This window comes from Panulirus ornatus, chromosome 10 (assembly GCF_036320965.1).
Source record: "Panulirus ornatus isolate Po-2019 chromosome 10, ASM3632096v1, whole genome shotgun sequence".
NCBI lineage: Eukaryota > Metazoa > Arthropoda > Malacostraca > Decapoda > Palinuridae > Panulirus > Panulirus ornatus.
This window is the reverse complement of record NC_092233.1, coordinates 58086128-58105910: the sequence shown is the minus strand read 5'-3', so window position 1 is coordinate 58105910 and position 19783 is coordinate 58086128. Positions and strand designations below refer to the sequence as shown.

The 19783-nt window shown below is 50.7% G+C and overlaps 1 protein-coding gene across 19 annotated transcripts in view; it reads left to right on the top strand.

Moving 5' to 3' along the window:
- Positions 1 to 19783, top strand: part of LOC139750975 (ELAV-like protein 1) — a 252264-nt gene that overhangs the window by 158449 nt on the left and 74032 nt on the right. For 15 of the 19 annotated variants that reach the window (XM_071665959.1, XM_071665960.1, XM_071665957.1 and 12 more), the window contains one exon: positions 7602 to 7843. In XM_071665959.1, the coding sequence (XP_071522060.1) occupies positions 7627 to 7843 (217 nt within the window). In that variant the 5' untranslated portion in view covers positions 7602 to 7626. The remainder of the gene's footprint in view (positions 1 to 7601; positions 7844 to 19783) is intronic. The other 4 variants (XM_071665955.1, XM_071665961.1, XM_071665972.1 and 1 more) reach the window with 1 other exon arrangement.

The following is a 19783-nucleotide window of genomic DNA, read 5'->3' as shown; positions in this document are numbered from 1 at the left end:
AAAGGATTTAGATGCAAGAGTTTATGAGACTAACGGTTGGAAAGATATTAAGGGTGAACAGAGGTAGTAAAGGTAATTCAGAGATAGTGTGGGTAAATCAAAGATAGTAAGGGCAAACAAAGATAGTGTGGGTAAACAAAGATAGTAAAGGTAAATATAGGAAAAGTAATGATAAACAAAGGTCGGAAGGGTAAACAAAGATAGTACAAGTAATGGTAAAACAAAGATAGTAAGGGTAAACAAAGATAGTAAAGGTAAACAAAGGAGAATGTATCAGAGTATCTTGATTAACCTTCACGTGTGGAGAGCAGGTGATGTTTCGTTGGTAGGGTTGCAAGGTACAGCAGCAGCAGCAGCTTGGCTCTATTTACGTCAATAACATCAGGTAGGAAAGTGAAAAGAAATGAATACGCAGAGGTTTAGCTTATGTTGGGAAAATGATAGGATCTGAAGAACAAAAGAACACACAATGCACAAAGTATATATATGATTTACTAATAGTGGAATTTTGTTTTTAGATATCGAATTTGATGGTGAAACTGGAAATTGAAAGCTCGCTGATTTAAATTCAAAGCTCACCGAGGAGGTAGCACAGTCAAGGTGCATTTGATGAAAATGAGAATTCAAAAGAGCATTTGTGGGATAGTACCGCCCGGCCAGAACAATGAAGAGTACGAGACTGAGAACTGTTACTGAGACAAAGCCGATGAGATCGTCCAGTATGTACGTAAGAAGAGCCGTTGAGATCGCCCAGTGTGTACGTAAGAAGAGCCGTTGAGATCGCCTAGTGTGTACGTAAGAAGAGCCGTTGAGATCGTCCACTGTGTACGTAAGAAGAGCCGTTGAGATAGTCCAGTGTGTACGTAAGAAGAGCCGTTAAGATAGTCCAGTGTGTACGTAAGAAGAGCCGTTGAGATCGTCCAGTATGTACGTAAGAAGAGCCGTTGAGATCGTCCAGTATGTACGTAAGAAGAGCCGTTGAGATCGTCCACTGTGTACGTAAGAAGAGCCGTTGAGATAGTCCAGTGTGTACGTAAGAAGCATCATTGAATGACTTGTGCATTGTGTTGTCACTATGGATAAAGAAGGAGCTGAATAAGCTGGAAAGTGAACATTTTAGGGAATGGAGAATTTGAACTGCCATGAAAGACAGTGCTAAACAGCTGCAGTTGTACAGATTGGGAAGACGCAGTTTATTTGTTGGGGAAAAAGATATATGGACAGGAAGTAATAGCACGTGATCTTAAGATAACCCTTGGTATGGGAAGAAGCGGAGGGATTAAGATCTGCAAATGTTTCTGGGAATGTGTTGAAAAGACGCTGGAATATACGAATGCCTGGTAAGGAAGCTAGTCTTATGTTTACCTGTCAGAATAAGGAACACCTCTGGATTGAACATGGAATCCATGACAATGAAAATTGCCTGAATGGAGTTAAGAAAGGTTCTAGATGAACCAGAAGTCGATTGTTATAGGAGCGGAGCGACGGAGGAAAACAACATTGTTAAGTTAGCATGATGCGTGCGCAGTGAGCGCCGCGCACTGGCTAATTCCGCCTCAGGAGAGTGTCCCCCCGTCAGCACATGTAGTAGGTAGGCGGGGGGAGGTAATAATCCCTCCCACAGCCACGATGGGTTGGTGGTAGGCAGCCACCGACCAACGAGGTATATGACCACCACTTTACCGGAGCCGGGGTAACACGAGGGTTTAGTGACGGACGCTCAGTAAGATACCAGCACTTCAGTGGCCGTCAGTTTCCACTTGTCTTTCCTTCCGCCTCGCCCAGACGTGGATTGTTAGCATCAGTAGTCCACACAGGCACACACACACACGCAGAGTCCTCAGTGTCGTGAATATACTTGACATCACATGATTCGCTTGCTCCGTGTCTTTTCTGAGGTGAGGGATTCATGTCGCAAAGTGCAGACAGTAAGCACTCTGTCCGTGGGATCTCGGCGGAAGGGAGACGAGGACATTTACCGAATCATGTCACTGAGCAACGTACAGTCAGACTTGGACGTGTATGAGATTAGATGTAAGTGAAGATAAGATGAAGGCTTGCCGAGCTGTGTTTCATCTGAAATCAGATTTTGGATGGCAGCGGAGTTTTTTTTCGAGGCAGGGGAGAGTCGTGTCTTGTCATTACCGGCGGTGGCGGAGGAGCACGGTGCCGCCGCCAAGCCTCCGTCCGTATGGGAGCTGGTATTAATCGGTGAGAGTGAGGGACGATGGTGGTGTGGTGTGGAGGTGGCGGCGGTGGTGGTAATATCTCGTGGGGGGGATGTCTCTCTCTCTCTCTCTTCTCCCCCCTCCCACCCCCCCGTCTTTTGTAGCGGCCTCAGAACGCTTTCATCTTGCGCGGTTCTCGGTAATTGCTCTTAGTTTGATTAACAATTGGAGGCTGCAACACCGGGGGAGAGGGGGTGTCGCCTCCGTAGCTCGCGCTCCACCCCGCCACCCCCGGCCACCTTGTGTTTCACTCTGGAGATGATGATGGCCCAGTTAGCCCCTCTCATCGTGTTTTTTTTTTTTTTTTTTTCCTGCCAGAGGATGGTTCCCGGACATGCCCAAATCCCTGGGGACCGGGACTCGAGTTTTCCCTTTAATCACATGCTGGCGAGGCCGTAAGACGGCGCCCGAGGGCCTGGGGATGATGAGAGGGCTGGTCCAGGGCCATGGTATTCAAGGGTACTACCACTTTTCCCCTCAAGTCATCCCTCCGTTGTTTTGCCAACATAAAGAAAAAATTACTCTTACTGAGGATTCCAGGAAGGGCAAGGCGTGTGTATACAGCCCTGAGGTGCGGCTGGCCCCCCCTACATCTGATGATGAGGAGGAGGAAGAGGGTTAGTGGGGACCTGGAATGGGTTTTGGGGACGCGCAGAGGGAGGAGGTGCAGAGAGGGGCGGCCATAAGAGGGGTGTAGAAGGGTTAGCGGGGACTCGGGAAGGCTGGAGGAGGAGGGGCGGTGAGGGGCCATGTAGGTGTGGGGGGAGAGGGGCTAGTGGGGAGCAGATAAGGGTAGGGGAGGGAGAGGAGTAGATGGGGAGAGAGAGCTGGGATGGAAAGAGGGGTTGTGAGGACCAGGGAGGGGGGAGTGAGAGTGGAGTGGCGGGGTGGTGACGTGTGGCCGCTGGAAAGACCGTGGCAGTGCACGTGATCGGGAGACATGGTGCCCATTTCTCACTGTCCGCACCTAACATGTAGTGTTTACTGGCTCACGGCTCCTCCGCTCCACCCACCCACTCACCCACGATAATTAGGATTACATTTTCATATTTGATGGACAGCTGGTAACCGGAACCTCCCCCTCTACCATTAGCCTAATTCACTCGGCAACTAATTCTGAATGTGTATTTACTGCTTTGTTCGCGGGAAACGGAGGAGGAATTGTGCAATATTATGAGTCTGTTCGTACTGTTGTCGGTATCAAACTCGCTGGATGAATTACAATAGTGCATTCTGTTCTCCCCTCCCTACCCTTCCCTTACCCTTCCCTTACCCTTCCTCCCCACCCTTCCCTTACCCTTCCTCCCCACCGCGCACCCCTCTGATCACGGTGCTGCCAGTCTCCTCTGCTGGCATTGTCCATCTGCTGGACTTGGGGATAGATGATACTGTTCGAGAAGAGAGCAGTACACCACCACCCACCCACCTGCTGCAGCAGCCAGTCCTCGTAACCCTGTACAGATAGCCGTCCGGACGATCGCTGGAGCGGTGCAGCAGGAAAGCAGGTAGTTCACCTGCTTTCGCTGGACACCTGTGGTCTTTATGGAGCATTTAGGGGTGTGAAAAGTTGACCCTCTTGTAAACATTTTACCCTCCTGTAGGTACGGTAGATATTTTGTGGCCTGCAGTGGTGGTGTGGTTGATGGGTAAGAAATAGATATCAGTTGTAGATAGATGAGTAGACGTGTACAGGCAGATAGATAATGAATAGACGTGTGCAAGCAGATAGATGATATGTAGACGTGTACAGGCAGATGATGTGTGGTGGTGTTGGTATTGAGTCTGCGAGTGGTGTCATTTTGGGGTCTTGTGTACCTGTCACCAGTCAGTAAGTCGGTCGTTTGAAGTACGTAACGTAACTGTGGACTCGCGTGGTGTACCGGTTAGCGTTCCTGACCGTGACGCATTCAAGGGCCCCGCCCAGGCTCGCCCATGGTATAGGTTTGAATATTGGTCGCTGCAGTCGGTCCACAGCCAACCCAGCTGTTCGTCCACCTTTAGGGGGTTGTCAATATACGTAGTGGGTACCTGGCTTATGCTAGGATATATATATATATATATATATATATATATATATATATATATATATATATATATATATATAGCGTTGATGTGTTGGCCTTAATTAGGGCCTCAGTTGCCCGTGCCGTCTCGGCTAACCAAAACAGCGGGCAGCGACGAAGGTGGCCCAAAGAAAGCGGAGGAGATGGGCGGAGCCAAAAGGGCCGACCCACCAACCAGCGGACGGCAGGGAGATATAGGCAGGCAGGCAGGCAGGCAGGGACACGGCTGACCTACCGCCTGGCTGCCTGCGGCCTGCTTCTTGGATCTGTATTCCTTCAGGACCCAGGCCACTGGGGAAGACGGTTGGGTTGAAAAGTCTGGTTTAAAGACGACGTTCTAGGCTTTTGTGTCAGTTAACCACTCTCCACGCCATTATAAGTATATATGTGTGTAATATATATATATATATATATATATATATATATATATATATATATATATATATATATATATATATATATATAACGAGTCTTGGCGACCAGCTGTACGATGGCGTACGCTTGTGCCCACAGTGAACCATCTCCTTTGAAAATGTGAAGCTCAAGACCCTGTATTTATGGGACATTAGCAGCGTCAGTGCTGAGCTTCAGTGAGTAGCAGGGAAAGGATGGACTCTCTTTGGATTGCCAGGTTCCTCAACGAGATGGTGCTCCATTTCGGTCCACGTGCATTCTTCCCCTTTGGTGTGAGACTTACCGTAGCGAGTCCCCTGTCCTGTCTGGTGGTGAGGGTGGTGTACCCTTCCCCGGAGTGACTTCCTCTCTGCCGATGTAGCATTCGGAGTTTGGTAACACACACACACACACACACACACACACCCACACACACACACACACACACACACGCACACAATGTTGTGATGGATGTTGAGACTGCAAATGGTTTTCTTTAAGGTTCACACTCGACCCTTGACCTATGACGTGTGGTCTTGGGGGGGGGGGGGGGAACATTTCCGGCAGTGGCGACTTTGCGGTGGTGATGTATGAGCCAGGGATGATGTGAGCCGTGCGTGTGGCGGCGGATCCAGGCAGGACTTGTGGGTTGGGGAATGTGGGGGGGGTGCAGGATGCCGGCTCGGGGTCTGCCACCCTCTCTCTCTCTCTCTCTCTCTCTGGTCACCAGCGGCATTTGCATAGTGTGTCCCTCTGTCATTGTGTGTGTCAGGGCGAGTCAGGGTTCGGGCCGCCGCTCGCCGCTCAGGGCGGCCGCTGGACGAACGCTCTAGTGTGTGGGGGTCCCCAGTGTTGGGGAGGTGCACGCGTAAAGTGGTTTTCCTTCTCCCTGGATGATAATGCCTCGAGTGTCCGTCTCTCGTATAGGGTGGTTACGTGACCTGTCCGTCGTAATGGGTTGGTTACGTGACCCGTCCGTCGTATAGGGTGGTTACGTGACCCGTCCGTCGTAATGGGTTGGTTACGTGACCCGTCCGTCGTATAGGGTGGTTATGTGACCCGTCCGTCGTATAGGGGGGTTACGTAACCCGTCCGTCGTATAGGGTGGTTACGTGACCCGTCCGTCGTATAGGGTGGTTACGTGACCCGTCCGTCGTATAGGGGGGTTACGTAACCCGTCCATCGTATAGGGTGGTTACGTGACCCGTCCATCGTATAGGGTTGTTACGTGACCCGTCCGTCGTAATGGGTTGGTTACGTGACCCGTCCGTCCGTTGAAGGAGGGGGTAGGGGGCTTTGTGCGTCGATTGTAGAGGGGCTTTGTTGTGTAACGTTGCTCGTCGTTTGTGTGGTGAAGCTCTTCATCCCTTATGGATTTGTAGGGGGTCTTTGTTGTATAGGGGTTTGGAGAGGCTTTTCGTCGTGTAGAGGGGGTTTTGGAGGGGCGTTTCGTTGTCCAGGCGTTTCATTGTGCTAGAGTTTTCGAAGGCGTTTCGTTGCGTCGAGTTTTGGAGGAGCCATTCGTTGTGGACAGTTTTAGCGGGGCGATTCGTTGTGTAGAATTTCGGAGGGGCTGTTAGAGGGATTTTCGGCATACAGAGTTTTGTTGGGGATTTTAGTTATGCAGGGTTGGAGGGACTTCACGTTTTGCAGGGTTAGGTGGGGGTGTGTTCAGGCATGTAGGGTTTTCAGTTTCGTTATAGTTCATGGTTTTTGAAGCGCTTCTCATAGTGTAGGGGGTTTTTTGGTGCGGCTTTTCGTGATGTAGGTTAATTTGGGGGATTGGGATGTTTTATCACTTTGTGGAGGCTTGTGTTTGGTGTGTCAGTGGCTTGATGCTGCTCGTCCCTCCGTCAGAAGGTGTTTGGTGTTTGGCCGTGATGAAGTTGGTGGTGGTGGTGATGATGGAAATCCGGGTGTGGAAGTTTGTCTGGTCATCACTCTTAACTTCTTCTTTCTTCTTCTTTCCTAACACATTTTATTCCCTTACTAATTTGCAGTGATATATATTTATATATATACATATATTTTTTATTACTAATTGCATTAATTGATTAATCTGTGTGTGATAATCATGTTGACTAAATTGTTAATGATGTACATTTTTTTTGTGCAGAGTCATATTAACACTGCTCTTTGTATAATATTTGTCCTTGTGGCTGATTGCAGAGGCTCTGGGTCTTTTGATAGGGATGCTACTAATCCACTCTCACTAACATAGACCTTTATTTTTTTACGTGTGTGTGTGTATGTATAATGTATATATATATATATATAAAGTAGCTAATACTGGCGTGTGTGTATAATATATATATATATATATATATATATATATATATATATATATATATATATATATATATAAAGTAGCTAATACTGGAGTGATACTTGAGCGAAAGGTTGTCGGAATGTGGTATAGTGGCCTCCTTTATGGTAATTGTTTCCTCTGCTCTGAGCAGAGTAAGTTTGACGAGTTGTTGATGGTGTCACGGAGAAACCTAAAAAACTTGTCAACTAAATCTTTTATACCTTAAGTTCGGTTGAACTTGTTCATCTAATAATTAGCATCAACTTTATTAACAAAGATGATTTCACATTACTGATATCAACTCTTGACACTTGGAAAACTTGAAGATTTCTATGATTACATCTTCACTTGCTCTCACGCTGGCCTTAAAATGGTAAATAACCCTTTAGTGTTAAACAGACCAGTTTATCAAACAAATTTTAAGGCAAAAAACTAATTTTTTGAAGTCTTAAACTTGAGTATTATCTTAAATGTGTGCGACGGTGTGGGTGTGTGTGTGTGTGTGTGTGTGTGTGTGCCTGGGTATCGGGAAATAATGCTATGACTATAGTAGGTGTGGCCAGGTGTGTATATTGATGTGTTGTGTTTGTGTTTCTCTGTGTTGGACAGCTTCAGGGTGAGCGTGGAGTCGTGGATGTCAGGCATGATGAACGGCATGGATTCCTGCACTCAAAATGGCACCGCCTCGTCCAACTCCTCACAGAGCGGCCACATTGAGGAGTCCAAAACCAATCTCATCGTCAACTACCTGCCTCAGAACATGACCCAGGAAGAGATCCGATCCCTCTTCTCCTCTATAGGCGAGCTCGAGTCGTGCAAGTTAATCAGAGACAAAGTCACAGGTGAGTTAGGTGCGAAATCATTCATTTTGTTGTTTACCTGTAGTGACCACATGATCCTCTCCCCCACCATAGGTTTAAGGCCTTCTGCACAGGTCATATTGCATGTTTATCCGCTCGGCTAGAGTGTGTACTCACACACACACACACACACACACACAGAGGAAGGGAGAGGGGGTTGTTTAGTCGGGTAATGACCTGTAGTTTGTATAACGGGGGAAATAGTGGTTAAGTTTACAGGCACGGTGATGTGCACAGTATGGATATGGTAAGGGAGACAAGCATAAGACCCAAGATACGGGTGATAAGCGCTACTGTGGGGCCAGTATGAACTTGTACCACATTGCCAGCTGTACATTAGCCAACAGTTAGTTGACAAGGAATACCTGTTGTTAGCCATGACACACACACACACACACACACACACACACACACACACACACACACATATCTCAAACCTCGTGAAGGGAAGCACTTTTGACACGGTGCACGTAAGACTCGCCTTATATATGGTGTATGGCGTTAGCATACACCAGTAAGTGATGTGAGGGTGGGCGTGGATCACTAGCTGACTGACCTGTTTAGGTCTTTCACTCCAGAGCCAAGATTGGGACATTGAACAGTTGGTCATGGAGTCATTTTTCCTCCCCACTGTGTGTACTTGAGGTGTAACTCCCGACCACTAGTGCTGGGAAATGGTTGCTATGTAGAAGGATATATAATAGTGTGGTGGCCCGGGGATATGTGGCTTGTATGACGCATAGTCTCTTTCTCCTGACCCCGCCAAGGCACTCGCATGTGATACGCTGCCAGAGTACGGACGGGGTGAGGAGGGTCGGGTTGGTCATAGATCAAATTGTGTATAAGTGCTGCATCTGGGGGACGGTATATCGTGGTAGTTTTGAGGTTTATCGGGTTTGTTTAGACTGCAAGACGGTATGGTCCTGCTGGGGTGCACGGGAGGCAGGGGGGAGGGGGGGTAAGGATGCGTAGTGACCCTCCCGGTGGTAGCATGTGGTGTCGTCCGTGGTGGAGGAGGTGGTGGTGGTGCCGGCGGCGGCGGGCCCTGTCCTAGGGAATGACAGGTGATTATGCCAGCGCCGCGTCCACACGCCTCCGCCTTAGTTATTTGTGGAGGCTGGTAACCCTCACCCACCCCTTACCCCCTTTCTCCTACCAGGGCCATGTATGTGGCACTCTCCATGGTCCATGGACGCGCATCCCTCCTGTGCTGCTGAAGTGTCGCCACGGAGAGTTGAGGACGGGACGGAGGTGCTCGTCGCCTGCGGGAACTGCTTGTAGAAGGGTTACAGATTGTGGCGTTACTTGCAGAGTAAAGTGTGTGTGTGTGTGTGTGTGTGTGTGTGTGTGTGTGTGTGTGTGTGTGTGTGTGTAGGGTACAACAGTGCTCAGTCAGGTCCCACCAGAGAGCTCGACTTGACGAACTTTTAGCAAGACTTTCAAGTCCTGGTTTTTGCCGATATACCCTCCCGGCCAGCTAGGTGAATGGGGCTGTGGTGTGGCAAGTCTTGATGTGTAATAGTTTGTGGTTACGGTTAAGATGTTAGGGCGAGAGCTGCTCTCTGCTCGCTCTCTTTCGTCGGTCTGTCAGCGTTATTGAAAAAAAAAGGAAAATAGCCTTTACGTTTACATTCATGTGTCATGGAGTGGACACGGGGCGACTCACGCACCCGTCATGGTTGTCATGAAAATCGGTAAGGTTCCTGGGAGGGAGGTATTGTGTACTCGGGAAGTGGTCCTACCAGGCAAGGAACTTGTCGGTCCTGGTGGTCGGTGGGGTACGACTCCGACTGCATGCACCCTCATGCACCCCTCTCATCAAGCAAGCATGGTGCATGCGGCGAGGGGGCGGGCTTAGGTTACTCTGTTCTCTTGAGGAGCTGCACCTACCCTTGCATGTTTTATACAACGTTTGGCTGGGATTAGTCTTGGCGTGTGGGCGTCACAACAAGTGTCGAGCGATACGGACTTTATTCCGCCGGATGTGTAGAGTCTTTCCGGGCCTCTTCGTGGTACACCCTCCGGCTGAGAGACGGTTCCTCCGACCGAGGATTATTTCTGTGTTCTTCGTGAGCGCTGCCGAATCTCTCTCTTCAGGTGCGTGTAGGGCAGCACGCGCGGGGTGTTACATCCCGGGCTGGATTTTATGCCGTCGGTTTCTTCCTGAAGCAGGTCCATCTTGGGGTCAGTCATAAACCTCTGCCAGGGGTCTCCCGCCTCGCTAGGACCTCTCTCTCAGAGGCGCACCCTCCTTCTTCACCGCCCTCCTAAAACCCGCACATGCTCGCCCACCGCCCACCCCTGATTAGATTAGCTGGGAGATCGCTTCTCACACATTGTTCACGGCCGTCGTGAAACTTGAGGCGCAGCTTTACTGAACGCGGAACTCGGACCGTATTGTTACGGGGTATTGTTTACCGGGTATCGTGAAGTTCCTTTACACTGATGGCCTGTGTGTCGGGTTCCCCAACCTCCTCCTCCTGGAGGTCGTAGGTCGGGCAGGCAGGCGGACCTCACCTGGAGGCTTCTACTCCCCATCTAAGGAGCTAGTCCCAGGCCTAACTTTAGGGGGAAGGTGAAGATATTCCATATATGGGAGCTTTATCTCCGTAGGAGGGGATGGGGGAGCTACTTAGGCTCTGGGGAGGATGGGGAGCTTCAGTTCTCGTCGGAGGTAATGTGGGAATGGGTTGTGTGTGGGGAGCCATCCTCGCCAGGGGAGCCATGGGTAACTCTGGGAGGGCAGCTGAAGGCTGGTCACATTCATGGGAATGCGCCATCAGCCAGGGTTGTATCAGCTTCACTTTGTATCTCAGAATGAGGTGGCAGGAGCGGCGTGTGTCTTGTGAGAACGTGGTGGGTGTGTAGCTCTGGTGTACGTACATGTGTATATCCAGCCAGGCAACCTGGGGAAGCTTATCGATCTGTCCCGCCTCCCTGATGGCAGCAAGCAGAAGCGGAGGCAGGCAGCACCCCACGGGCGTGCCTCTGCCTCCACTAGTACACGCACAGGTGCCGCTGCCTTCACTAGTTCTGGCGCAGGTGCCGCTGCCTTCACTAGTTCTGGCACAGGTGTTGCTGCCTGCACTAGTTCTGGCATAAGTGTTGCTGCCTTCACTAGTTCTGGCACTGGTGCCGATGCCTTCACTAGTTATGGCGCAGGTGCCGCTGCCTTCACTAGATCTGGCACAGGTGCCGCTGCCTTCACCAGACCTGGCACAAGTGCCGCTGCCTTCACTAGTTCTGGCGCAGGTGCTCCTGTCTTCACCAGTAATAGCAAAGGTGTTCCTGTCCTCACCAGTACTGGCACAGGTGCCGCTGCCTTCACCAGTACTGGCACAGGTGCCGCTGCCTTCACCAGTACTGGCACAGGTGCCTCAGTCTTCGCCAATAGCCGGCCCGTGCATCACTTCACCAGTCTGCCTCGAGCTGAACTCATTTTCTTAATCGTCCAATTTCGTTGTACAAGTTGGGTCTGGCTGTGTTGACAGTGAGTTGTGTGGGAGGATGGCCGACGGGGGACCAGACCGCTGGGGGTGGGGGGCAAGGGCAGCAGGCGAGTAGGCGGGCTGGTTGACGCAAGGACCTGGGATCGACACCCTTGTCCTCCTCCCTGGACCCAGCCGGTGTCTTGAACTATACACCCTCGCTCTTCACTAAAACCCTGTCGCTCAACATCATCCTCATCTGCTTCTTGTTCTGATGTCCCTCTCCACCACCACCACGAGTGCGAAGGCGCTACCACCTTCCTCCACCACCATACAGCATCACCGCTTGTGGTGGTGGACGATGAGGAGGTTGGTGTGGGTAGGCAGCGTTGAGGCCCAGCGGAGGCGGCCGAGTGGTATAGCCACATCCCTGGTGGTAGGGAGTAGCGCTACGGCCCACACACACACACACACACACACACACACACACACACACACACACACACCACGCTGTAATACACCCAATATCGACCCGACCCGCGCCCCTCCTTTGTCTCGGGATCGATCTGCGATCGACCCAAGAGTTGCGGCCTCTACGCCGTCGGCGCTGTGAGGGAGGGTGGAGGAGGGGGTGTTATCCGCGGAGTTTTTGGTGACTCCTCCTCCTCTCCCTACCCAACCCCATGCTCACCTCACCATGCCTTCAGACCACCCCCTCGCCTCTTCTCTCTCTCTCTCTCTCTCTCTCTCTCTCTCTCTCTCTCTCTCTCTCTCTCTCTCTCTCTCTCTCTCTCTCTCTCTCTCTCTCTCTCCTTCCTTTGCGTTATCTCTCCCGTCATTGTTGTCACCAAGGTGGGCCGTTCCAAAATGAAGTGCGATGACTTGACCGCCGTAACCTTTCCTCTCCCAGCGGTTCCCCCTCACAGTTACCTTCCCTCACTCCCCGTGGTTCTCCTCACATCTGTCCTCCCTCACTCCCCGTGGTTCTCCTCACATCTGTCTTCCCTCACTCCCCCGTGGTTCTCCTCACATCTGTCTTCCCTCACTCCCCGTGGTTCTTCTCACAGTTACCTTCCCTCACTCCCCGTGGTTCTCCTCACATCTGTCTTCCCTCACTCCCCGTGGTTCTTCTCACAGTTACCTTCCCTCACTCCCCGTGGTTCTCCTCACATCTGTCCTCCCTCACTCCCCGTGGTTCTCCTCACAATTACCCTCCCTCCCCGTGGTTCACCCCACACTCACTATTCCTCTCATCCCCCCCCCCCCCCCAGCCATTATCGTTGTGATCGTGAGCCCTCACTCGACCATCACCGCACCCATTCCCACCCACCCCCTCTCTCTCCCTCTCTCTCTCGTGCCTTCCCCCATCTCAACACCATCCCCAGGTCTAAGCGCCTTCCCCCCCAGTCAACCTCATGATTGACCTTGCCCTGCTTTCCCACAACCACATTTATCCCCCATTCCTTGACCCTGTCTGGTCCTCCTTCAACCGGTTTTCCATTCCATAGTTCCATTCATCGTCCCTCCCTCCCTCCCTCCTTGGTCGGCGGGGTGTGGGGGTGGTATCAGACATTGCCATCAGTGCGTGGCCTCTCTCCCTCCCTCTCGACGACCCATCCTCCTCACTCTCGGCTCATCACTCACCCTCCCTCCCTCCGCACCAGGCTCCATCCCTCCTCCCACGCTCTTGAACCATCTCCCATACACCGTGAGCTCCATCTTGTTTGATTTTTAATTCGGTTTTCTATCGACAAAATATATAAATATTGGACATTATCAACCATTCCCCTTGCCAGTGATAACATTCTCTCTCTCTCTCTCTCTCTCTCTCTCTCTCTCTCTCTCTCTCTCTCTCTCTCTCTCTCTCTCTCTCTCTCTCAGCGTGGACCTCGCTGTGACGTGATTAAGGTTTTCAATTCTTTTTCAGTGGGTTTACAACGTATATCGCAAAGATCTTTTTTCAGATATAAGGCAATTCAGGTGCTAGGTCGAGAGAGAGAGAGAGAGAGAGAGAGAGAGAGAGAGAGAGAGAGAGAGAGAGAGAGAGAGAGAGAGAGAGAGATGTAATAATGACATGCAAGAAAAGTTTCTTTGCATTTAGATGCGTTGATAATGTAAAGACTTGATACCTTCAGCAGCCGGTTGATCAGTTCACATATGTAGTAAATATATACTAATGATATATATATATATATATATATATATATATATATATATATATATATATATATATATATATATAAACTCCTTTGTTTTCATTCTAGACCTAAGGATAGCGAGGTGGGTTAGTGTATCCGTAGCAAGATTCTACAATGGGATTTTCCCGTTCGTGCTCCCTTGTTAAGTTCCATGCAGGCTTACCTACTTCACAGGCGCATGAATTTTGTTCCCGTTCTTTCTTCCTGCTGGCTGTTCTTGGCGGAGGGATGGAGGGGAGAACCTCCTTACCGTCCTGTGCTCGCATCATCGGCGTACATTAGAAATTGGAATAGATGGAGGTTATAGACAATTGATTTAGGCTGACGGACCTTCCGCTGTGTCTTCCTCATGTATTCCCTCTTTCCCCCCCCCCCCTCCCTCTCTCTCTCGCTCTCTCTCTCTCTCTCTCTCTCTCTCTCTCTCTCTCTCTCTCTCTCTCTCTCTCTCTCTGAGGGCCGTCTCAGTTCGTAGTATGGTGACGCATCCATCCTCTTGATAATCTGACCCAGTGACTCCATTCTCTTCTCACTGCTCAGCTGTCCTCCTCATCCATCGCATCCCTTCCTCCTCGTGTCCACCCTCACACCCCATGGTCACATTCTCTCTCTCTCTCTCTCTCTCTCTCTCTCTCTCTCTCTCTCTCTCTCTCTCTCTCTCTCTCTCTCTCTCTCTCTCTCCCTCCCACTATGGTCCGGTATTACAACACGTAGCCTCGCCTCTCGGACTACAGTCACTGTATCTCCTTGGCTTGCCTATCAGCAGGTGACCCTCTTAAACATTATCACAGCATGCTTCACCCCCACGTCCTTCACCCTCCGTCATCTTCACTCCCGGTCCCCGCCCTCATGGTACCAGCCCTTCCAGGCCTCATGGTTCCCACCTTCAACCTAACAGGTCTCATGGTTTCCATGTTTAGCTTCCAGGCCTCATGGTTCCCGGCTTTATCTTCCAGACCCGTTGGTTCTAGTCTTCCGCAGTACATCTCTCATCTCGTGACATCCTTCTGTCCTCTGTTGCCATATACACCCTGCTCCCGTCCCGTCCCTACCATCCCTGCCACACACCCTTACCATCCCTCCCACACGTCCCTACCATCCCTGCTACACGTCCCTACTATCCCTGCCACACGTCCCAACCATTCCTGCCACACACCCTTACCATCCCTGCCACACGTCCCCATCATCCCTGCCACGCGTATCGCCTCTTATCTGGCGTGCCTCGTCTGGTCTCTCTCTCTCTCTCTCTCTCTCTCTCTCTCTCTCTCTCTCTCTCTCTCTCTCTCTCTCTATTTTCACACAATCATCTGGCCCCAGCTGTGTGCCCGTCTTTCCCCCTTACCTCCCAACATTTTGCTCCCGCTCTTCCTCTCCTGCAGGCGGTGAACCATCTTGCAGTCTTCGTCTGTAGAAAACCGTTCGTCTGCGTAATATGAACGGTAGGCAGTACCTCTGTACTGTCTGGGCCCCGTCTGTCCCGTCTTAGACAGTTGCTTAATAGTTTTCGTAAAGCTGCAGTACTTCCCTCAGTTATGTACACTCCATTTTTCTTTCCAAATTTAGATCTGTATTTTTTTTTTTTTTTTTTTACGTTCTCTGATGCATATCTTTCGTTGTCGTCTGGCCTTCCATAGCTCCTTGTTTGTATCATAGTTTGCTATTGTATCTAATGTATATTTTTGTATGATTCCAATTTGTCGTGGCCGTCCTCCTCCTAACCCCACATACATTTCATGCTGTATCCCCAACCCTTTCTACATGTTGTCTGTTGTCTCTGCTCCTCCACGTTTCCTTGCTTGTAAGGACAGAGAGAAACAGATAATCGTGTGCCTTCCTGTTGGCCCGCTTGTTCCCCTGTTGCTCTTGTACTGTTTGTTGCTCTTCTGTTGGTCATGTACATTTTGTAATGCAAGTACGAAACATCGTTTGATATTCTTAGAAAACCCCCGGTTTAATCTTCTTTCTCCCCCGCCCCCCCTTCTATTTTTCCTTGCTTTTTAATGTGTATGTATATTATTATTTACACACACACACACACACACACACACACACAATCCTCCTTAGAGTGTGGAGTGGCGATAACCAAGGTGTGTGTGTGTGTGTGTGTGTGTTTACGTGGGCCCCGTAGGTAAAGGCCAGCAAAGTCTTGCTAGCCGTAGGCAGAGCTAAGACGACAGTCCTGCCCTTTAACACGACGGTACAACCCAAGGGTAATGATGACCTAGACCACGGCCTTACCATGAAGGGTTAGCTCAAAGGTCAGGCCGTCGTGCTCAAGGGGTCGCACTACCGTCGTGCTCAAGGGGTCGCACTACCGTTGTGCTCAAGGGGTCGCACTACCGTCGTGCTCAAGGGGTCGCACTACCGTCGTGCTCAAGGTGTCGCGCCGTCGTAACCAGCTCGCAACGAAACGCGTTAGATGTGTAAATGACTCTTTCCCTTCCCTGAAGTATTTCCGTACGCCTCGTTGTGCGCGTCATGCTGGCCATGGGGGATGGTGGTTGAAAGATGCCACGGCCTGTGTTGTGAGCGAGCGAGCCCGTCCAGTGCTTCCAAACGTTGAGAGGAGGAAAAGGTTTATGTCCGATGCTATTACTGTCCTCCCCCAGCAGATATAACCCGGTGATAGACCATCAGGTCTTCTCTGTTATCTGTCCTTGCCTTGTACATACCTCGTTCCGTGTATACGGTATCCCTGGCAAATGAATGATACAGGAGATACACAACCTTTAGTGTATGATCCCGGGGGAAACATGGGTCGTCGGAGGGGAGGGAGGGGGCAAGAAGGAATTACAGCGGATGCGTTTGCCTTTTAAGAAAACCGTTAGGTAGGGATATACTGCCTCGCAAGCCGCCGTGTCTTTTTGAGGGGAGGATCGGCCGGTTCATTTTGCCTCCGTTGTCAGTCAGCACGGTTCATGTCGACAGTTATCCGACAGTTTGACAGGCAACATATTACCTGGTGTATCTAGTTGACAGCGGTGCCCTTCGCGTGGCTCACTGCCGCTATATGCGCGGGGAAATGTGTCCGGGTTATTGAGGGGGAGACAGAGGAGTCGCGGACAGGTCATTTACGCCTCTATATCTGGGGTCTGGCTGTCCTGACACGCGACGGGGTCAGGAAGCGGCTCTCGTGCATCCGCTATTGCGATGGTTGAGCCAAACGGGCTTTCTTGTTAGGGTAGGAAGTGTCTTCTCGACGATGGATGGTGTGGGTGTGTGTGTGTGTGTGTGTGTGTGTGTGTGTGTGTGTGTGTGTGTGTGTATAAAGACTTCTCCAGACTGGGTCGCGTCCTCGGGTCGTATGGCATTGAGCCCATTGCTCTTTCCCATCCCGAAGAAGGCCTGAGAGGTACACATCAGGCATCTGTGAACGCTGTTGGTTCCCTCTCCTAAACCTCACCGTCAGCGCCGCTGGTCGACTAGAACATACGTGTCCACCGGTGAATATCGCTCCTGTGACGCCGTCGTGACCTCCAACCAAACCCCCTCCCTCAAACGACAGTATGTTAGATTTATTGTTAGTGCTGACGATAAATTTTTTTTGTTACTTGGTCATAAGGCATCGACCCGTCGGTCACCACTTCCAGGAACCACCCCCTGGCAGCGAGGGTTCCATGCTCACGAAGGCTTCTGGAGCCTCGGGTCTGGGTTGTTGGCTCCGCTTACAGCGGTCTGGACCCAGGTCTGGAAGAGGGAGGACCACCCCCCAAGATATCTTCCGTGCTCGCTCACTGCTCCAGCAGTGTTGCAGTGTCCAGATTGCTCGCGCTTCTCTTCACGGACGTATGTTGTCCAGGTGCTTATAGTGGATCACAAAATTTAAAACTTGTATTACCCGAGTGTGATGAAAACAGATTAATTACCCTTTGTGTTGGTATGGTTTCATAATTATCATTAGATTATTCCTTTCCTACTCCACTGATAATGTAGGCTTATATACACACGCATATATATATATATATATATATATATATATATATATATATATATATATATATATATATATATACCTCGAGGAAAATGAAACACTAAGTCCTCAAGTACACTTTCTTCCGGTAACGCGTGTTTACCATTGGCGTCTTAGCTACATCTCTGCCTTGTATATCAACTGACTGTTCTACATCGTCTGCCTCATTCTTGTATCTCCCCCGATGATGTGATCATTGCACGAAAGTGCACTTGGGAACTTGTCGTGTTTCATTTTCCTCGTGGTTATCAGCAAATACTAGATCACGCTCTCCTCATCTCCTCTGTAGCCGTCATGTCTGATGTCTCGAAACCAGAAGTCCCCTTCCCCTCCACTTTATACATCCCAAAACCCACAGCACATTTTTGTGTGGTTTCCCTTGACCGTTTCATATGCCCTGTTTCTGCCCGTCGAGAGCACGTCGTCCCCTGTGTATCACATGGCTCCAATTCGCTCTGTCCTACATACGCAACACACCCTCGTGCTGCATTCGCTGTCATATTCGCTCCCGGGTATATAAACACTCCACTTCCTCCAGGCTCTCTCTCTCGATTGAAGCTTATACCTCAACCAACCTGTATTTCTGCCCTCCAGAACTTAACTCTTATTTATCCTAACTATCTATCTATCTATCAATCTGTATATATATGTATATATAAATAGATATAGATAGGTAGGTATGTAGAAAGGGCACATGCTAACAGTCTGCACTATAGTGTGGATACATTCAAAAATCGCGAAAATTGTATTTTTGCTCTGGTTTTTTTTTTCCCCCCTTTTGGAGTGATTGATGAAAATATTTAATGGATTCAAAGGGTTGAATGCTCACTTTACCAGCCTAATGGCTTGGATTTTTTTTTTTTTTTTACTATTTTTTTCCTTTCTTTTGTAAACAGTTGAGATCATTGGAATTAATAGTTTTTTGGTTTTTTACGGGGGTGGGGGACTTCAAGATTTATAGAATGATTTCTAAGAATATCCGCGCTGTTCACGTTCCTGCGGAATGAAGAATGGTGTGTGTGTGTGTGTGTGTGTGTGTGTGTGTGTGTGTGCGGGAACTTGGGTTCTGGCAGTCGTGGTGGGTGCATCTGCCTGCGGTATTGATGGTTGCGTGGTGGCTGTCAGTGAGGTGTGGTGCGTCAGGTGGGCGGCGGCGGCGTGGCCACTGGTGGAGATAACGGGGGGCACGTGTGCCATCTGCATGCTAATGGCTTATCATCGGTATTGACTAATGCTCTCGCGTTTTCCAGTCCAGCAGCAGCGCCTGGCACGCTGTCGGGGCCTGGAACTATTCCCAGTTGCTCTCCTCCCCTCGCTGGTCCTCTCTCTCTCTCTCTCAGCGTTGACCGCACGATCTTTGGGGCGCGGCGCTACGGTGCGGTCCTTGGGCATATGGCCCAAGGGGAGGTGGAATGGGAGGTCGTGTGCCAGGCGGTGCAACGCTGCATTTTCGTAGTTGGAGGCGAACGTGTGTGTGTGTGTGTCGTCTGGGAGTTGCGTGCTGGACGGCAAGGGGAGTGGAGGGGGGGGGATGAGGGGAGGGTGGGTGGTGGTGGAGGAAGGAAGGGAGGTGGAGGGAGGGTGGGATGGGGGGGGGGTAACCATTATTTATTAGGCGGTGGTTGCCTTCCGCAGCGGTGGGCCGTGTTGCCATGTTAATTATTGACCCATGGTGTTGGAATCCCTGGTTCCCGTGGCCACAACTTTGCTGTGGTTGTACCCGGGCCGCACCAAGACTGGGAGGCTAAAGAGACGTGACGGTCCGGCCATTGTCAGGTCACACAGTTGCCAGAAGATGGTGGGCGGGGCGCCTGGTGACGCCAGGGGTCGGTGTCTGGGTCCTGCTGACGTGTTCCGTGAGTCACTGGCGGATTCTGGTGACCCGCCGTGGTATTATGACGTGACCCAGGGTGGTGGGGGTTGGTTGTGGGACGTGACCCAGGGTGGTGATGGGCGTGGTGTGGGACGTGACGCTGGGTGGGTGTGGTGTGGGACGTGACGTAGGATGGGTGTGGTGTGTGACGTGACGCAGGTTGGGTGTGGTGTGTGACATGACGCAGGGGGGATGGTGTTGGGTGTGGTGTGCGAGTGACGCAGGGTGATTGTGGTGGGCGTGGTATGTAACGTGACTTGGGGTGAGCATGGTGTGTGAATTGACGCAGGGTGGGCGTGGTATGTGACGACGCAGGGTGGGCGTGGTGTGTGACGACGCAGGGTGGGCTTGGTATGTGACGACGCAGGGTGGGCGTGGTGTGTGACGACGCAGGGTGGGCGTGATGTGCGACGTGGCCCAGGGTGGGTGTGGTGTGAGAGTGACGGAGGGTTGGGTGTGTGTGTG